Source organism: Colossoma macropomum, unplaced genomic scaffold (genome assembly GCF_904425465.1).
Source record: "Colossoma macropomum unplaced genomic scaffold, Colossoma_macropomum, whole genome shotgun sequence".
In the NCBI taxonomy this organism is placed as follows: Eukaryota; Metazoa; Chordata; class Actinopteri; order Characiformes; family Serrasalmidae; genus Colossoma; species Colossoma macropomum.
Window position 1 is genome coordinate 22,844,038 of NW_023494800.1, and position 16,299 is coordinate 22,860,336.

The 16,299-nt window shown below is 38.5% G+C and overlaps 1 protein-coding gene across 1 annotated transcript; it reads right to left on the bottom strand.

The window, feature by feature from the left end:
• Positions 1-333: 333 nt before the first annotated feature.
• On the bottom strand, positions 334-4,428 carry trarg1b (trafficking regulator of GLUT4 (SLC2A4) 1b). The gene is made up of 3 exons (XM_036588549.1): positions 3,777-4,428; positions 2,470-2,593; positions 334-1,237 (listed from the first exon to the last, which is right to left on the bottom strand). Exons 1-3 carry the CDS (start codon positions 4,158-4,160, stop codon positions 1,230-1,232), a joined length of 516 nt encoding a protein of 171 aa, XP_036444442.1. The 5' UTR covers positions 4,161-4,428; the 3' UTR covers positions 334-1,229.
• Positions 4,429-16,299: the final 11,871 nt, after the last annotated feature.

The following is a 16,299-nucleotide window of genomic DNA, read 5'->3' on the forward strand; positions in this document are numbered from 1 at the left end:
ATGGCACCTTGTTAGCACAGGTCACATTTGCACAATGCATGAAAATGAAACATACACAAAATCTTTCATGCGTTTCAGACTATTTGGTACTGCATACAACATTAATACAGCATTTGCATATATTATGGTGAATCAAAACTTGACTGAAGGACTCAACACTCAGTTCTTTGTTAAGGACTCCACACTCAGTTCCTTGTTAAAAAGGACTGCCTAAATGGTACATGACTGTTCTGCTCAGAATGCGGACCAGCCACCTTTCTATCAGCATTCTCATAAAACCACATCATTTCTCTGGTGGAAAAAATCAAGTGCTTCAAATTGGTTAAATTAAATAAATTAATTAAATAAATAAAAGATAGATAATCATATATTATTATGATAATTATTTGTGTTCGTAGAATATGTAAATAAATAGTAGTAATCTCACAGACCCTTCAGTTTTACCACTGCACTACAGCTTCAGAAGAATCAAATAATTCATTTCATTAACACTGCAGTTCCCAACTGTTCCTTCTGTGCATAAATGTGGACAAACATACAGGACATATACAATACAGAATATACAATGCCAGGAAAAAAATCTTTCCCTTGACAGTTTTCATAAGCATCTTTTTCTTCCAAAAAGACTACAGTTTTAAGAAAAATAGTCCACAGAATTATTTGTCTTGTTTCTCATTTTTGCAGTTCTTTTCAGTTTATTGCAACATGCAGAAGTAGATATAAAAGAGTGAAATAAAATATAAAATATAAAGGATAAAACCATAAAGGGAAGTAAAACGCTCACATATAAAGTCCACAAATACTAATCGTTTTTTACACTAATAATTTTTTGCTTCGACTTAGTTGAGCACTTGTGCAAAATGATTTATCTTAGCTAATTTTGAACTTGATTGGCAAATTTCATTTCAAATTTACTTCACCGTATGAGTGTCTCATAACACTGATGGTCAGTGATCGTGGACGATGGATTACTCCCACCCAGAAACTCCTGAAGAAGAGCTCCTCTGCTGCCTCAGAGAGTATAAACGGAGCAGACCATGCATGGGAAATCCATATTAATAATGAATGGTGTGCACTGTCCACAATATGATTTGATGCATGATGTTTTCATTTTTTACTGCATGTTATTTGATTCCTTTCCTTTAAGCTCTTGAGGACAATCGTTTCTCCTCAGAAGACTGTGCCCATTAGATCCTCCATGATATAAAGATGTTCTACACTACAGAATATCAGCTCTCTAGAGGGCACAGAGAAAGAAAAAGAAAGTGATAGCAAGATACAAGAGACTTGTTTTTGTAACATTTTCCAGACAAAATTTTTGTTTGATTTTTGTTCTGTTTTTTTTTGTTTTGTTTTGTTTTTTTACAAAAACTGCACCTGAAGGGCAAAATATATTTTTTGTTAGTGTAAAGGTTAGGATCAGGTTGTTTAGCTTAGAAAGTTTAGAAAATTATCATTACATATAAACTCTTAAGAGTAGGTTTTTAATTGGTTCTTGGCTTTGATGTGCTGTTCTAGGAAAAAGATGTTAACTGGAACAGAATATACACTGCAAAAAATGACAGCAGGTGAAAATATCTCAAATCAAGTCTATATACAGTTGTATGAAAACATTTTGGCTTCCCTGGTCAAATTATATGTTTTGTTGACTTTCTAAGTGAAACGTTATCACATCCTCTACAGAGAACACACTTACGCACTTTTTATTGCACAGTTACTGTATTTGCTAAATTTAACATACTGGAGAAAAACGTAATGTGGCCTGTGCAAAAGTTAAGGCACATTTTATATGTGTTTTATTGTTTCTAATATGTTAAACTCAGCAAATAAATAGAAAATGTGCACTAACAATTGCAAGAAAGATGCCAAATGTAAGTTTTTTTCTCTGTACAGGATGAGTTCACCTATTTTCAGCATGTTCAAACTTTTGTGAATGACTGTATCTAACATTTCTCATTTTGAGTTTGTTGTGAGAGTATTACAGTAAGAATATTATAATAGTATTTAACTTATTTCTAGATTTTCTACTTTTATCCACATTTTATCCAGATAAACTCTCTCATTCTATAATCATTTTGCTTGTTTCAAGACATAATGCTTGAAACTAGCAAAACTGTATGTCAATACAAGTAACAAGTAAAAATGTCTAGATCTAGACTCTGAAAAGATTCTTTCAACAATTTTGAAAGATTTGATATATTGACAAGATTTAAGATGATTTCACTTGCCAAAATATCATTTTTTCAGAGCATGCTCAGTGAACCTGGCCAGCAAATAAAAATATAAAAAATATAATAATGATATTATAACAACAAAATGGCCACTGCATAATTAACTTACAGCTAGCATGTATGTAAAACCATTAAACCATGTGGAGGCTCTTTATAAAACTGGTTCTTTAAAGAACCATCCAGTAAAAGGTTCTATCATCACTCCATATTGTATAAAAACAAATTCATGCATGTTTACCTGTGATGGCCAGATAAAGAATCACACCCAGACCCAACAGCATGGCTATAATACTGAAAAGCAGCGAGCGCCGTCCCAGTCTTTTTGCTCCCTCAAAGTCATTTGTCTGGATCATGGAGCGTGACTGAATATCACACACAGACACACAGACACACACCATAGATACAGACACGCTGTCAGGAGCAGCTCGAGTTTTTGACAGAAATTAGAGATTTTATGCAGTCCAAAAGATCTCAATCCATACATAGTAGCCAAAACAGAAGTCTTGATGCGCTAAATGTGCCTGATTCAAATGTGTGGATAATTTACACATGAATAAAATATGTCAAAACAATTTTGTCTTTCAAGCTTATTTATACTGTTTGGGGAAAGAGTTCTATATTGTACCAAAAAGATCTAGTATTGTAACTATAGTGAAACTGTTTTCAGTGCTATATTGAACCATTTTTAAAAGTTCTGTACAGAACTATATCATCACTGTCCAAAAAAAAAGCTTCTCTATTTTTGTTATTTTCATTTGTTTACATCATTTGAGCTCAGCAGCCCTTTACATTGTGTGAAAATGAATGGACCAATATAGACACTCCAAACCTGCTTGGAATAAAATCTCTACATTAATTTACATTAAAAGTAAAGATTGTTTTTGCCTTTTCCTGTAAACCTGCCATTTTGGAGATGCATAAATTGACAATATATAACAAATAAAAAAGAATCAATTAATCATGCAAAGATCCATTTATGTATTCAAATGTTAATTTAAATTGTGCTTCTATATATAGCTATTGCTTTACTAAGGAACCCTTGAGGAACCATTTTTAAGAGTGTACTTTTGGCATGCATTTAAAAAGAGTAAAGGCAGTGGTTCTATTTAGTCATGAGTTCTATATAGAACCATATTCTCTATAGTATTCTATATTCTATATAGTTCTATATAGAACAAGGTTCTTTGTATGGTGAAATGTTTCTTTGGATTGATGGAGAATGTGTTGTATATGTTCTACATAGAAGCTTTTTTGAAAATGGTTCCATATAGCACCAAAAAGTGTTCCTCAAACCAAGAGAGGAACTCCTTGTGGTGCTATAGAGAACAATTTTCAAAAGGTTCTATGTGACCATATACAACACATTCCCCCTTAATCTGAGATACCATTTCACCATGCAAAGAACCATTTACTAAAGAACCCTTGAAGAACCATCTTTCTGATTGTGTCATAACTGTGTTCTTGTATTTTCAGTTGGAAATTATCTATTTAAGTCGAATTCAGGGCATCAGTGTTCACTTAAGCTTGAGGTTCCCTCAGACTCACCGCATGCGCAAAGTAGAGCGCGAGCATGTTGAAGGGAATGGCCGGACAGAAGCAGGACAGCACTGCCAGCCACATGAAGCTCTGCGGTTCGGGCGCGTTTGGGGTCAGCGCTGGGGAGGACACGCGGCTCAGACTGAGCGGAGATGGAGCTCGGACAGTGATGTTTCCCGTAGATCCGGATTTAAACGGTGACCTCCGTCCATTCTGCTCCGCGTTTAGGGACCTCACGCTGCCCCTCCGAGACCCAGAAGTACCGAGTCCATCTTTTGACTCCGTGGCTGTGACGCCAAGAAGTTTCTGAGTGTCTCCAAAATCGCCCGGCTGTGGCGCTCCGCTCTCGCCCAGGATACCTGTCTCCAAACTGGCGTCCGTGTTGATGGCCATCTCTTTCAGGCAGTGAGGAAGTGATACGAGAACAGCAAAGCGCTTTCAGATCGCAACTCTTCTACATGAAACATAAGATGGAACGATGTTAATTAATCCAGTTATAAGCGCACGAGGGATGCAGCGTCGAGCTCTTGTGGGAGATAGACTGGACATCCAACTGCTTCATCAATATTTGAACATCCGACAGAACTTCCATTCGCGAGAGGCTTTAAGCGGAGGGTAAAGCGGAGCGTCTAATTGGTTGGACGCGTTATTTGACGTTATAAACGCAGCAAGACATGTATTTCTAATGGGGCGAGCGCACCTCCACACTGTCAGTTATAGGGGAGTGCTGGGCGTAAGACGCCCCCCCTGGCGAATCTTGCAACTTAACAAGCTTTACAGAATTGTGTCAGATCATTTCTAGTTATTCTAGTTTGCATTTTCACTTCAAAAGAAAAGAAAACTGCTTTTATCCTCTTAAAGCGAATTACTGTCTCCGTAAACTCCCATAAACATTTATTTTTAAAACTTAAAGACGAACTGCACTGATTATTTAACATTTCTTCATTATTTAAAGCAGCATTATGCGAGAATTGGTATTTTGTCCTCCGGGGGTCCCCCTGTGGTTGCAGAGTGTATTTCACTTTTACACCACTGTCGTAAATACAAATCGTGCTTTGAGGCTGCCACATGGACAGCTGCACACGAGCAATTGTTGACAAGCTGAGAGTTACAGAGTCCGGCAAATGGACACTACAGATGACACTTGCGATTTCTGTTGTCCCTTTTTGTAAATAACAGAAATCGAGAATGTAATCTGTAGTGTCCATATCCCTGTGTGACGCGCATGCATGCAAAGGGGAGTCGGATTCTGCCAGCAAGACAGAATTCAAAACGCCTGCAAAGAACATCAGAAGAGAAAGAACCATGTCAACCTACAAAGCAGAGTAAAATTACAGGATTTTCTTACAGGAGGTTGCAAACTCCAGCGTGGCACGGCTAGAGGCTAAGGCTGGCTTAAGGAGGCTCACCATACCCTGGAGGAGCCACGCCAGTGGTGCCACGGCTCTGGGGGAAGACTACGAGCGTTTGGTGTTGAGGAGCAAGTGCCCTGCAGTGTTGGTGCTGGCCAGGATTGTGCGTGCACCCAAAGACTTGGCTCAAGCTGGTAGGGACCGGCTGTCCTTTGAAGGGGGGCTGTGTAGCAACCCGCTACTAGCTGGTGCTGGTTCTATTGAATTATAATTAGGAGGGGGGATATCTTTCCCTGGAGGGCTTCGTCCCCCCCATGTTACCCTACACAGAAGCTAACTGTATTTCTGAGCACACAATATTTTGTGCACACAGAAGTCTTTTTTTTTTTGAACTGAAAATAGTTATAATGTTATCACATTATAGGCAAATTTGCAGCTAGCAGAAAACCTGACATCGTGCCATAAAGTGTCATGCAGCTCTGCGAGAGGTTTCATGCCCGCTCCAAAGTTACATAGCGCTATAGCAGGTGCCATTCTCCTTGTTGTAAGTCAATGTACCATCAAAATGATTTTGAAGCTGTTATTTTAAGATAAAATTGTTACATAATGTTGCCATAATCATAAAGATTAAGCAAAGACCCTGTTTACACCTGGTCACTTCATGTGACTAGGGTCTGGACTGTATCCTGATAGGATTTTAGCCACCTTCATTTACACTTAGTAGTCAATTGCATTAGATCGCTAGATATACTTAATCACAAGATAAGGGAGTCGGGGAGGGAGTCCTGTCCCTTCCAGTGTTTGGAGGGGAGTGAACTGTCCCCTCAGTAATTCCTGCTTCAAATCATCCTTGTGAGCTTTTGTAACAGGGTGTAAGGGCAGATCAGGTCAGGTCATTTTGTGACCTTAGGCTGTGAAAGATTTGAGGCCCCCCTTAGATTTTATAGATGCTTTATATAAAAAACAAGGACAGCATAACAGGTTTGTCAAACTTTGGTGAGGTGACTGCAATGCAATTTTCTACAAGATTGCCTACGAGATTCAATGTCTCTTACTGAGTCACTGACTGTCTGACTGACAGATTGCTTTTTTGAAACACATTTGCACAAGCTCTGCCTGAGACAAGCAGCAGGTGGCACTATACGCCATTACACATCACCATCATACCCTCCTAACTCTACCAGTAACAGGCTAATAAAGGAAGAAAGCAGAAAGACATTCATTGAAATACATCCAGTCTTATCCTGTATCGTAGACACTTGTATACCAGGCAGCTGATGGCTGTCCAGTAAAACTAAGCTTACCCTATCTTGTTTCTCCCAACCAACCATGCAGCTAGCATTTGTAGGTCATGTAAATAATCATGTAGCACATTTTCAGAAAAATGTCATTGATGTTTAATGAATAATGAAATAATGAAAAAACTGTATTAAAGTAATTAGGAAGTAAAATTAAACTAAATTAATTAATAGTGATGAAGTGAGAAAACAAAAGCATAAAACAAAAATCTTTAGATTTTTCTGGCTTGTGTGGGCCAAACAAAAGCTCATGTCCTTAGAAATAAAGGATGCTGACTATAATTCCTCATCACAGGCAGTTCCTTTGTTCTGCCTGCCAAGGCAAGGCAAGGCTTGTCTGTTCAAGGTTTTGCCCTTCGGCTATGGCAGGCTCTAAGGGTATTCACCAGGTGTGTGCAGGCTGTGCTGTTCCCAGTAAGATCACAGGATATGAGAATTCTTCCAAATCTAGATGGTTGGTCTTTATATGCCTCAATGAGTAGTCAATCCACAGTAGACATATTCACTTTCCTGGAGTATGTGTTAAGTTTGGGACTGTATACTGACTTAGACTATCCAGCTCACAGGTCTATCACTAGACTCACATTCCATATTCACATCCAGATTGTCTTGAAGTGATCACCAGGTTGTTAGTCATGCGGGAGCCTTGTCAATGTAGGCTATATATATATATATATATATATATATATCACTGGAAAATGTTCTGATTGATGTGTGGCCCAGTGCAGCGTCCAGTTCCTGTGGTGACATTCAGCACCTGCTGGATAAAAGTGTTTCTCCTCTTAAAGTTTACATGGCTGCCATTTCATTTTCTGATGAGCATTTGGGCTGATCATGCATAAAAATGCATATTTTGATCTGTGCACAGTGCAGTCCACACTCATGCTGAGTTAGAAGACCACTGTAAGTTTTGTCCTTGAGATCACAGTTTCTATGAAACTCACAGTTAAGGAATTATACAATTTTTCAGAATTGAAATTTTTCTAAACACCTCTGAATGACTGTACATCTTAACCATTGAATTATGCAGAAATCTTGAAAGATTGATGGAGTTCCCCTTTAAGTGAATTTAATTGCAGCCTTTTGGTGACATTTACCTCAGTTAAAGTTGTGCGTGAGCTGCATAAACTGTTCATGAGGTCACTATGTTTGCAACAGAGTCCAGATGGGTCAACTCTTATCCTATTTCTTCTGATTTTGGCCCCCCATAATAGATGAATCAGTGTACAAGTTGGCTTCTTTCACTGATCAGCAGGATGCTCATTGTTCTCTGTAATGTGCAGTTCAGGCTTTGAGGCATTAAATTGACCTCACCACTGACATTTGTCAGAAGGGCCTGCTATTTGTTAAAAAATAAAGAGACTGTTCTGTCAAAACATAAATATGGTCTTTTTGCTTGCTCAGCAGCCAGCACTGGGGATTGGTGTCTTGTCATATTTGAAGTGTAATTAAAGTATACTGTTCTGTTTACTACACATCAACGTTTTTGATCATGCTGTTAATCAGTATTAGTGCTGATAATACTGCTCCTGAGACTCTTAACCAATGGTGCCCCCTCCAGGACACTGCATCACCCTGCACACTCCATTAAAAATAACAAGAACACAAACTATCCTTATTAAAGACCATCCTTATTATAAAATGTCTTGCTGCCATCTGTGTTTTTTAATTGTAAGAAAATTAATTTATGTTTATGTCATCCTGGTCAAAAGTATGTCCTAATTAATTCAGGTGTTTCAGCCCCACCCATTGCTAACAGTGTATAAAATCAAGCACAGAGCCATGTAATCTTCATAGACAAACACTGGCACTAGAATGGCTCATACTGAAGACCTTATTGACTTTGAATGTGATGCTGTCATAGGATGCTATCTTTGCCACAAGTCAGTTTGTGAAATTTCTGCCCTGCGAGATCCAGTCAACTGTTATTAATTGTGCTATTATTGTGAAATGGTAGCATCTAGGAGCAATAACAGCTCAGCCACAAAGCGATAGACCACTCAAACTCATAGAGCAGGGCTGCTGAGTGCTGAAGCGTGTAGCACCAAAAAATCACCAATCCTGTTGCATCACTTACTACAGAGTTCCAAACTGCCTGTGGAAGCAACATCAGCACAAGGACTGTACATCAGGAGCTTCAGTATATAGTTTTCTGAGCAGCTGAAAAATCCTAAGACTCACATCGGCAATGCCAAGCATATCTGTTTAGCTATCTGTGTATGTCTGTATGTCTATCTATCTATCTATCTATCTATCTATGTATCTATCGATCTATCTATCAGACAACGATAGGGGGAAACATTATTTATACAGTTGTGTGAATGTTTGGACGCCCCTGGTCATTTTGTTGACGTGAAGTGAAGTTACTTTGCTTGGAACAAATTTAAATACAACATTCAAATATTATTATTATTATTATTTGCTGATTTTAACATTGAAAAAATATAAAACATTAAATGCATGTGCATGTGTTTGTACACCCTACAGTAGCTCTACTACTGTATTTTTACTGTATTTTTTTTTTAACTAAAGCTTATTTGACTCATCAGGTCTTGATCCAAGTCAAATGTAGACAATTCCAAAGCTCAAAACTGTGACCCTTTAAAACTTTATTAAACACTCAACTGCCATGAGCTCATCTAAGCAGCTGATTGAGGATCTGAAACTTAAGATAATTGACTCTAACAAAGCAGGAGTATAAAAAGACATCTAAACATTTCCTGCTTTCAGTTTTCAGTCTGAAATGTCATTAAGAAATGGACATTAAGGAGAACTGTTAAAGTCAAGACAAGATTTTGAGGACCAAGAAAAATCTCTGATAGAACTGCTCATAGACTGGTCAGACATGCAAAGCAAAACCCCCACATCACTGCCAAGGACCTACAGGAAGATTCGCCTGGCACAGGAACAGTGATGCACTGTGCAAACATCCTCTAGATGGAAAGGTCATCAGACGATATACATAACTGTGATCTCACCACTGAAGTCAATGTCTGAAGTACACATCAACAAATTATGTGGTCTGATGAAACAAACATTGAACTGTCTGGCTACAATGACCAAAGGTATGTTTGAAGAAAAAAAAAAACAAAAAAAACATTTTAAGAAAATAACACCTTGCCAACCGTTAAGCATAGAGATGGATCTATTATACTGTGGGTGTGTGTGAAAATGTTCAACTAAAGAAGAATTCTACTAAATAACAGCAAATACTGGAAGCTAATGTCCCCTAATGTCAGGTAAGATACTGAAGGAGAGGCTGCATATTACAGTACAGTAAACAATGATCCAAAACATACAACAAAATCAAACTTGAACTACTTAAGGTTTTGAAATGGCCTTCACCGTCCCCAGACTGAATATTACTGAAAATCTTTGGATCTCAAACATGCAAGATGACTTATGAATATTACTGAACTTTGTGTTCTGCAAGACAGAAAGTGGGGGAAATCCTAAATCAGTGAGAAAAAGACTGTTAGCAGACTACAAGAAAGGTTTGGAAGATGTGATTTCAGCCAAAGGGTGCCTAAATTCATGCACCTGCTACAATTTTTTTTCCAGTATGTACAATTTAGCAAATAAATAATAATTGTGTATTAGAAATTAAATATGAAAATATTTCATATGTCTGTTCCATGCAGTGGTGGATTTGATCAGTTGTGTCCAAATTTTCACATACAAATGTTGGCACAGTCTAAAGTGCTTTTATAAAAGAAAATACAACACAGTGGGGAATAAATATTCAACCATAAGAAAATGAGCACAACCATAAATAAAATCACGGTTTAAAAACAATCACATTTACATATCTGCTTGACTAGAGAGTCATTAAATTGGTGCAGGTTGCCATTTCAGTAAGCTCAAAGCAGATACAGGGCGTAATCAGATTGGACAGTACCTGTCTGGGGTAGCGTCAGCTCACCCCGAGTGCCTCGCCTGGATTAACACAAATCTGGCACTCAGATTACCAAACCACTGTCTTCCAATCCCTGCTTCCACATAATCCCAGCTATCCAGAATGGCTTTCACTCTCCTTGTCTCTTTCCTGTGATCTGATGTGAGTGTGAGATTACGGGTCAAAGGACATACTGGTCATTACAGAGTTTTGTGCCCGACTTCCTTTGTGCTGTAACAGGTAAGTGAAGTATGTGTAGATTCAAAAAGGCTTGAAATGTCAACAAAATTATGAGCAGATTGAATTGCATAAGAGACAGGCCACGGGTTTATAGAACATTTATGGCTGGTATAAAATGACACCTGCACAGGTGACAGCTATAATGAATGAAAGGTAGTTGTTACCATGTAACTTTCATCTTTAAATCACAGTTAAACAAAGAACGTATTTTTGCATACACACAAGAACATGAGTCATTTTTCTTGATTTAAGTTTTATTTTGCTAAAAATACATGACTTTCCACACAAAGGATGTAGAATTCAGTATTTAATGTTATACATCAATTTTATATACTATTTTGGAACGTTCAGGTTTATAGCTTTAAAAACTCTGGCATACATACGAGTTGTAGCTCAGATGGTAAATTCCTCTGGTTGTTGTCTTCTGATGCAGGACAGAGCTGACCACAACAGTTCTTCAGCTGGCAGCTTTAGCATGTGGACAGGAACATAAAGTTTGCCAGAGAAGAACTGCTGTTGGTTAGCCAACATTTACATATACTTATGCTCCACCTCCCCTGTTCTGTCAGCACACCTGAGAAAGAGTATTAGGTTCAATAAGCAGTACAAATCAAAAAGTAGACAGCAGATTACATACAGTACTGTGCAGAAGTCAGAGACCACCCATCATGCATTTCATTTCCAGTCAAAACACCCATTATGTTTTTCATTTGTCAGAAGATATTTCTGAGATTAGATACAAGACATTGCACTTCCATAAGAAAGCCAAAGGAAAATAAGTGAAAAAACAGGAGTGTGCAAAGGTGGAGTTAGAGAAAATGGGGCTCCTACTACCATGAAAGACCTAATATACCACCAAAACTGACACTTAAAGCTTTCATCTATGACAGATTGGAGAAAATCAAGCTCCACTCTTGCTTCAGATCTGAAAAATCCACAAGTGTTTCTGTCCATCCTTCCACTGTGAGAAGACAACTCGTTCCTCAACAGGTCTAAAAGGACGTCAAGAAGCCATTACAGAGAAAAGGAAATAGACAAAAGAAGAAAGAAGAAAATGTGCACTAGAACACCAAAACTTGAAGATTTTATGGACTGATGAGTCTAAATTTGTAATTCGAATTACTTAAATCATGAGAATTAGAAACTGTAAACAATTCCTCAGACTGAACTTTGGGTGTGTGGAAAAATATCCTCACAAACGTCTTTGAAAAACTGAAAGCTAGTCTTCTGAAAATAATGGAAGCTGTAATAAGTAATTTTCTGTTGAAAACATCTGAAAAATGAATAACTTGTACTTAATGGCTGTTCTGACATTAAATGAACTTTTGCACAGTACTGTAGTTATGCAAACTTCATTCACATATTAACATGTACAATAGGAATAACTGTTAAATGAGTCAGAGGAAGCACAACCATCTTGGGAATTCCCTGTGTTTGGTGGGAGTAGCTTTACTGGCATGGGAGTGAGGGAGATTTTCCTGTACATTCAGAATAGTAAGAAGCTAGAATGAGCCATTATAATAACATTTAAAGGTTCAGAGTTCAGTTATAATACCACTGACTATAATAATGTACTATTAGGAATAGGAAATGTCATTACTTAGACCATCTGCACACACAATACTGAGCTGTGTCATTTCAGTTACTTATCTATGGCTGAAAATGGCAACTACTGTCCTCTAACAAAACACATGCATCCATCAGAAAGTGGTATGGACAAAGGCTAAAAACATTTATATCCATATACACTGTGTATATTATTAGTGTATGTGGATATTCTGCTCTATACATGTTTATTTAATCTTATGACGTACACAATATCTCTCTCGGACCAGTAGTGCTCTATTCTTTAGCACAGAGCCTTCACTATGATAAAACACTATAGGACTAGTTGTTCTGTGCACAAAGACGAATCTGTCGCAGAGGGAAGAGAATGCATGAGGGCATGTGCGTGTTCCTGACAGGTATGTGACCGCACTTCTCTTCCCTTTACATTCTATTGTCAAGCGCTTTCCTCGAACATTCCAGAGCCTGTGTGTGGGAAAGGCTGATGGGGTGTGTTCACAGCCGTCTCATTTGAGTAGTGCTTTGATGTTTAATAAGTGGAAGAATGATTCAGTGGATTCTGTAGAATGCGAGAATATGAGGTTTGTTCACCACTTCTGAATCCTTCTTCTAGAAGTGCATGTATTGCTATAAATTCCCTTAAAGTCCCTCAGTTTTTCATTTCATAGTCAACAACACTGCTGAGTTAAACCAAGCTTTAATTCTGAACTGCTATGGACATAAATGAGTACAACTCAGAATTCTGGCAAAAGAGCTTTAAGAACTGCATCACTGCAGAGATTCCCATTTCAGATTTTTTTAAGGAACCCAAACCAGTCTCAGTTTTTGGTCTATTTCTAAACCTCAGCACCAAAGCCAGGCTGGGCTCCCTTGAGGACTGAAACACTGACAAAAAAGGAGTAAGCTCTTAGAAGAGGCGATTAACGCCCTAGATAACAAAAGCACCAAGTAATTTGGTGTGAATGTACCCTCACTTGTAGCTTGCTGAAATGAGCAAAGAAAATATGTCAAAAGTGCAGATTCTAAAATTCCAATCAATACCATATTTTTGTTTGTAAACAGAAGATTTCTGAATTTTTAGTTTGACAAAAAATTAAACTCACATTTTGCCATGTTTCACAAAAACAGAAATGTAGACTCAAAACTTTTGATACAGAATATACTGAATAAAATTGCATCAAACAGTTGTTTAGGACAGACTGATATTTCTAATTGATATTTAATCACGTATTTATTGTATTTCCACACTGCAAAGTGTTTGAGTCACTGGGCTAATATGAAAAAAAATCTGTATTTTATTCATTTTACTGCATTTGTAAATCTAGTGCAGGTGAATTTAGTCCCAATTTCACCATTTTATAAATGTGTATACAGCATAGGCAGATATGTCCATGCAAAATACTGTATATCGGCATCAACCTACAATTCCATATTGGTGAATCTCTAGTAACTAACTGTGTAATTAATTATTTTACCTTGTAAGTACACAAAAAAAATGTGTAAACTGACTAAAAAGCACAATAACTCTACATTTCTAAGGATTTACTGAAACGTAAGTGTCCACTTTCTAGCCACTCCACATCTGCTCTCTCAGCACCTATTCAATTTTGGACTGTTTCAAACTGGACATATCAGCATGTGAATGGACACCTAAACTGGAAAAAAACTAGAGGTGCGCAATATGACAATATTTTATCATAACTATCAATTTTGTATCACGATAAACAATATGCTTCTCTGAGCATATTGTGGATGTCATCAGTACTTAAAGAGCACTGACCAATGGCAGGTTTCATTTAAAAAAAGAGCATGATTAGTCCTGTTGGCTGGATTTGGTGCAGTGCCGTATGTGAAATGCTAAATAAAAATCACTGTATCCAGATATTTTTATGGCAGTTTTTAAATGTGGCTCTACTAGTGCACTGTGTCTGTGTGTCAAAATATTGTGCTGTGTATTGAAAAACATCTAAGTACTGTGATTTTTTTTGCCATATAGCCCACGCCTTGTAAATGCAATTTTATTTTTTTCCTGCATCACCTGCATTTAATATGGAGAATCGAGCTGCATCCAAAGACAGTATAAGCCAATACAATGCTCTCCATGTCCTGTACAGAGTCCCTTCTTCCTTCCACTCAGACGAATGGCTAGATCTGAAATGCCCTGCATTCCTGAGATTCCTCCTGCACATGCTAGAAATTCCTTAAACTCAATTCCTTGTTCAGAACTTGCATTCATTTTAGGAACTGGCAATAGATTTTCAGGACTTTGGTCACATCTATTACACTCTTTCACTCCTCAGTGCCACCCCTCAAACCACATATCCCCCATTACTTAAGGCCATCGGGTTTGAAATAGTTTTGCTTCACGTTAAAGGAATACTTCAGCATTTTTCCACCTAATCCTGGCCTGCTGCATCTGTAGCTTACAGTCAATTATCACAAATAATAATAATACTAAAGTAAAACAAAAAGATACACACTTAGGAACTGAAGCAACCACCCACTGGCTTCTGTTAGAAGTGAATTAGGAGTCAACAGGCTTTTTGTTCCCTTGTACTTCCTCAGAAAAGAACACGTCAAAAACGTTATCCATGAAATCAGCTGTACTCTACAGACACAGCACGTTGAGACTAGGCATAATAAGGACGGAGTATTCCTTTAAGTTGTCTTGCTGAGGACCTGGGAAAGAGCTGGATAAGTTCTGACAGACGATTTTTCTTTACAGCACAAAAACCTTCCCGTCTTGACTATACCGCCAGCACACATTACATTCATAACTGTGCATGGCTGTATAGCATCTATGATGCAGCGCAGAACATCCTGATCTAATGTGTGGTGTCCGCGAAAGCAAATTAATCAGTCCATGAAAGAAAACAAATTGGATCTGCTGAATCATGTTACGTCGAAAGCCCATGCCAGGTCATTCGCGTTCCTCCCTGCCCCCAACTTATTTCCTCCTCGATGGTCCATTTGGTAATGATCTACTATTCTCTCGCTCTACTTTCTCTACTTTGTATGGCTGCCCCTCCCCCACCTCCTCTGAAGCTAGCACAGACATGAATCAGCAGGCAGGCAGAGGAAGGCCACAGGACAAGGTAAGGCTGGCTGCGTCAGCGAGGCAGCCAGACACGCCATCATGCCTTTGTGCTGTACGAAAAAACACACAGCATTATAAAGAATGATGCACACTCTTTCTATAGACCGGCTCTATCCTGATATGATTTTGAGTCATAAGTGTTCCCGACTAGCTGAGCCAGAAAAGCCTTGCGTACTTCAGCGCATTGGTAGAATCTCTTCAACAGCGTCAACACAAGAAAAAAAAAAGACGCAACTCACAGTCTAAATATATGAATATTTTGATATATCTTGTTATATGCAAACCCAACAAAAAAGTGAAAAGCATGTTATTATGGGTCATTTTAAGTTTGCATGCATTTGTTAAATCACCACATAAAATATCTGTATCTAGATCATAAAACTGTAGCACATAAGCTAGGAGTGAATGCGTATAAACCCAGAGAATAAATTGAAAACGCTTGCATATCTGAACTGTGCCCTTCTGTCCCACTGCTCCTGTCACCAGTCGATCTATTGATCTGGTCTGGCATATGGCTGCGCACAAGCTGCAATGCTGAAATTGAAAGAGGAAACATTCGGGTCAGCCAGCTAACTGACAACTCTTTTGCTGGAAGCTATGAGGAAGCTCACGTTGCAACCTCAGTGGGCATTAAGAGGGGAAAAAAGTATTCAAATGCAGAGATGCACTGAAAGGTTTCTTGTCTTGAGCCAGCAATTAGTCACCCGTGATGGCCACACCCTGAACTATGGCCTCATGCTGCTGCTTCAGACGAGGGGGTGAATGAGTGAGAGAGTGAAAGAATGAGCGAGGGGAGGAAGAAGCCAGTGCAGGGGCAGAGAAATGGAGGGGGGCCAAGATGTCTCCATCAATCTTTGCAGTTTGAGAGAGATCACAGCATCAGCTTGCCAGAGGCTGAATCAGAGCATGGACGTGACTGAGCGTTGACCTGCCATGGACTCTGTGAAGGAAGGCAAAGGCAGAATATGCTAATACCCTGGCAGGAATGCAGTCACACCGTTCGGTTCAAAAGACATCATACCGTTGCACAGAGGAGGATCAAGTCTACATAGGCTGCCCTAATGTAGCTTTGAGTATGTGAGTA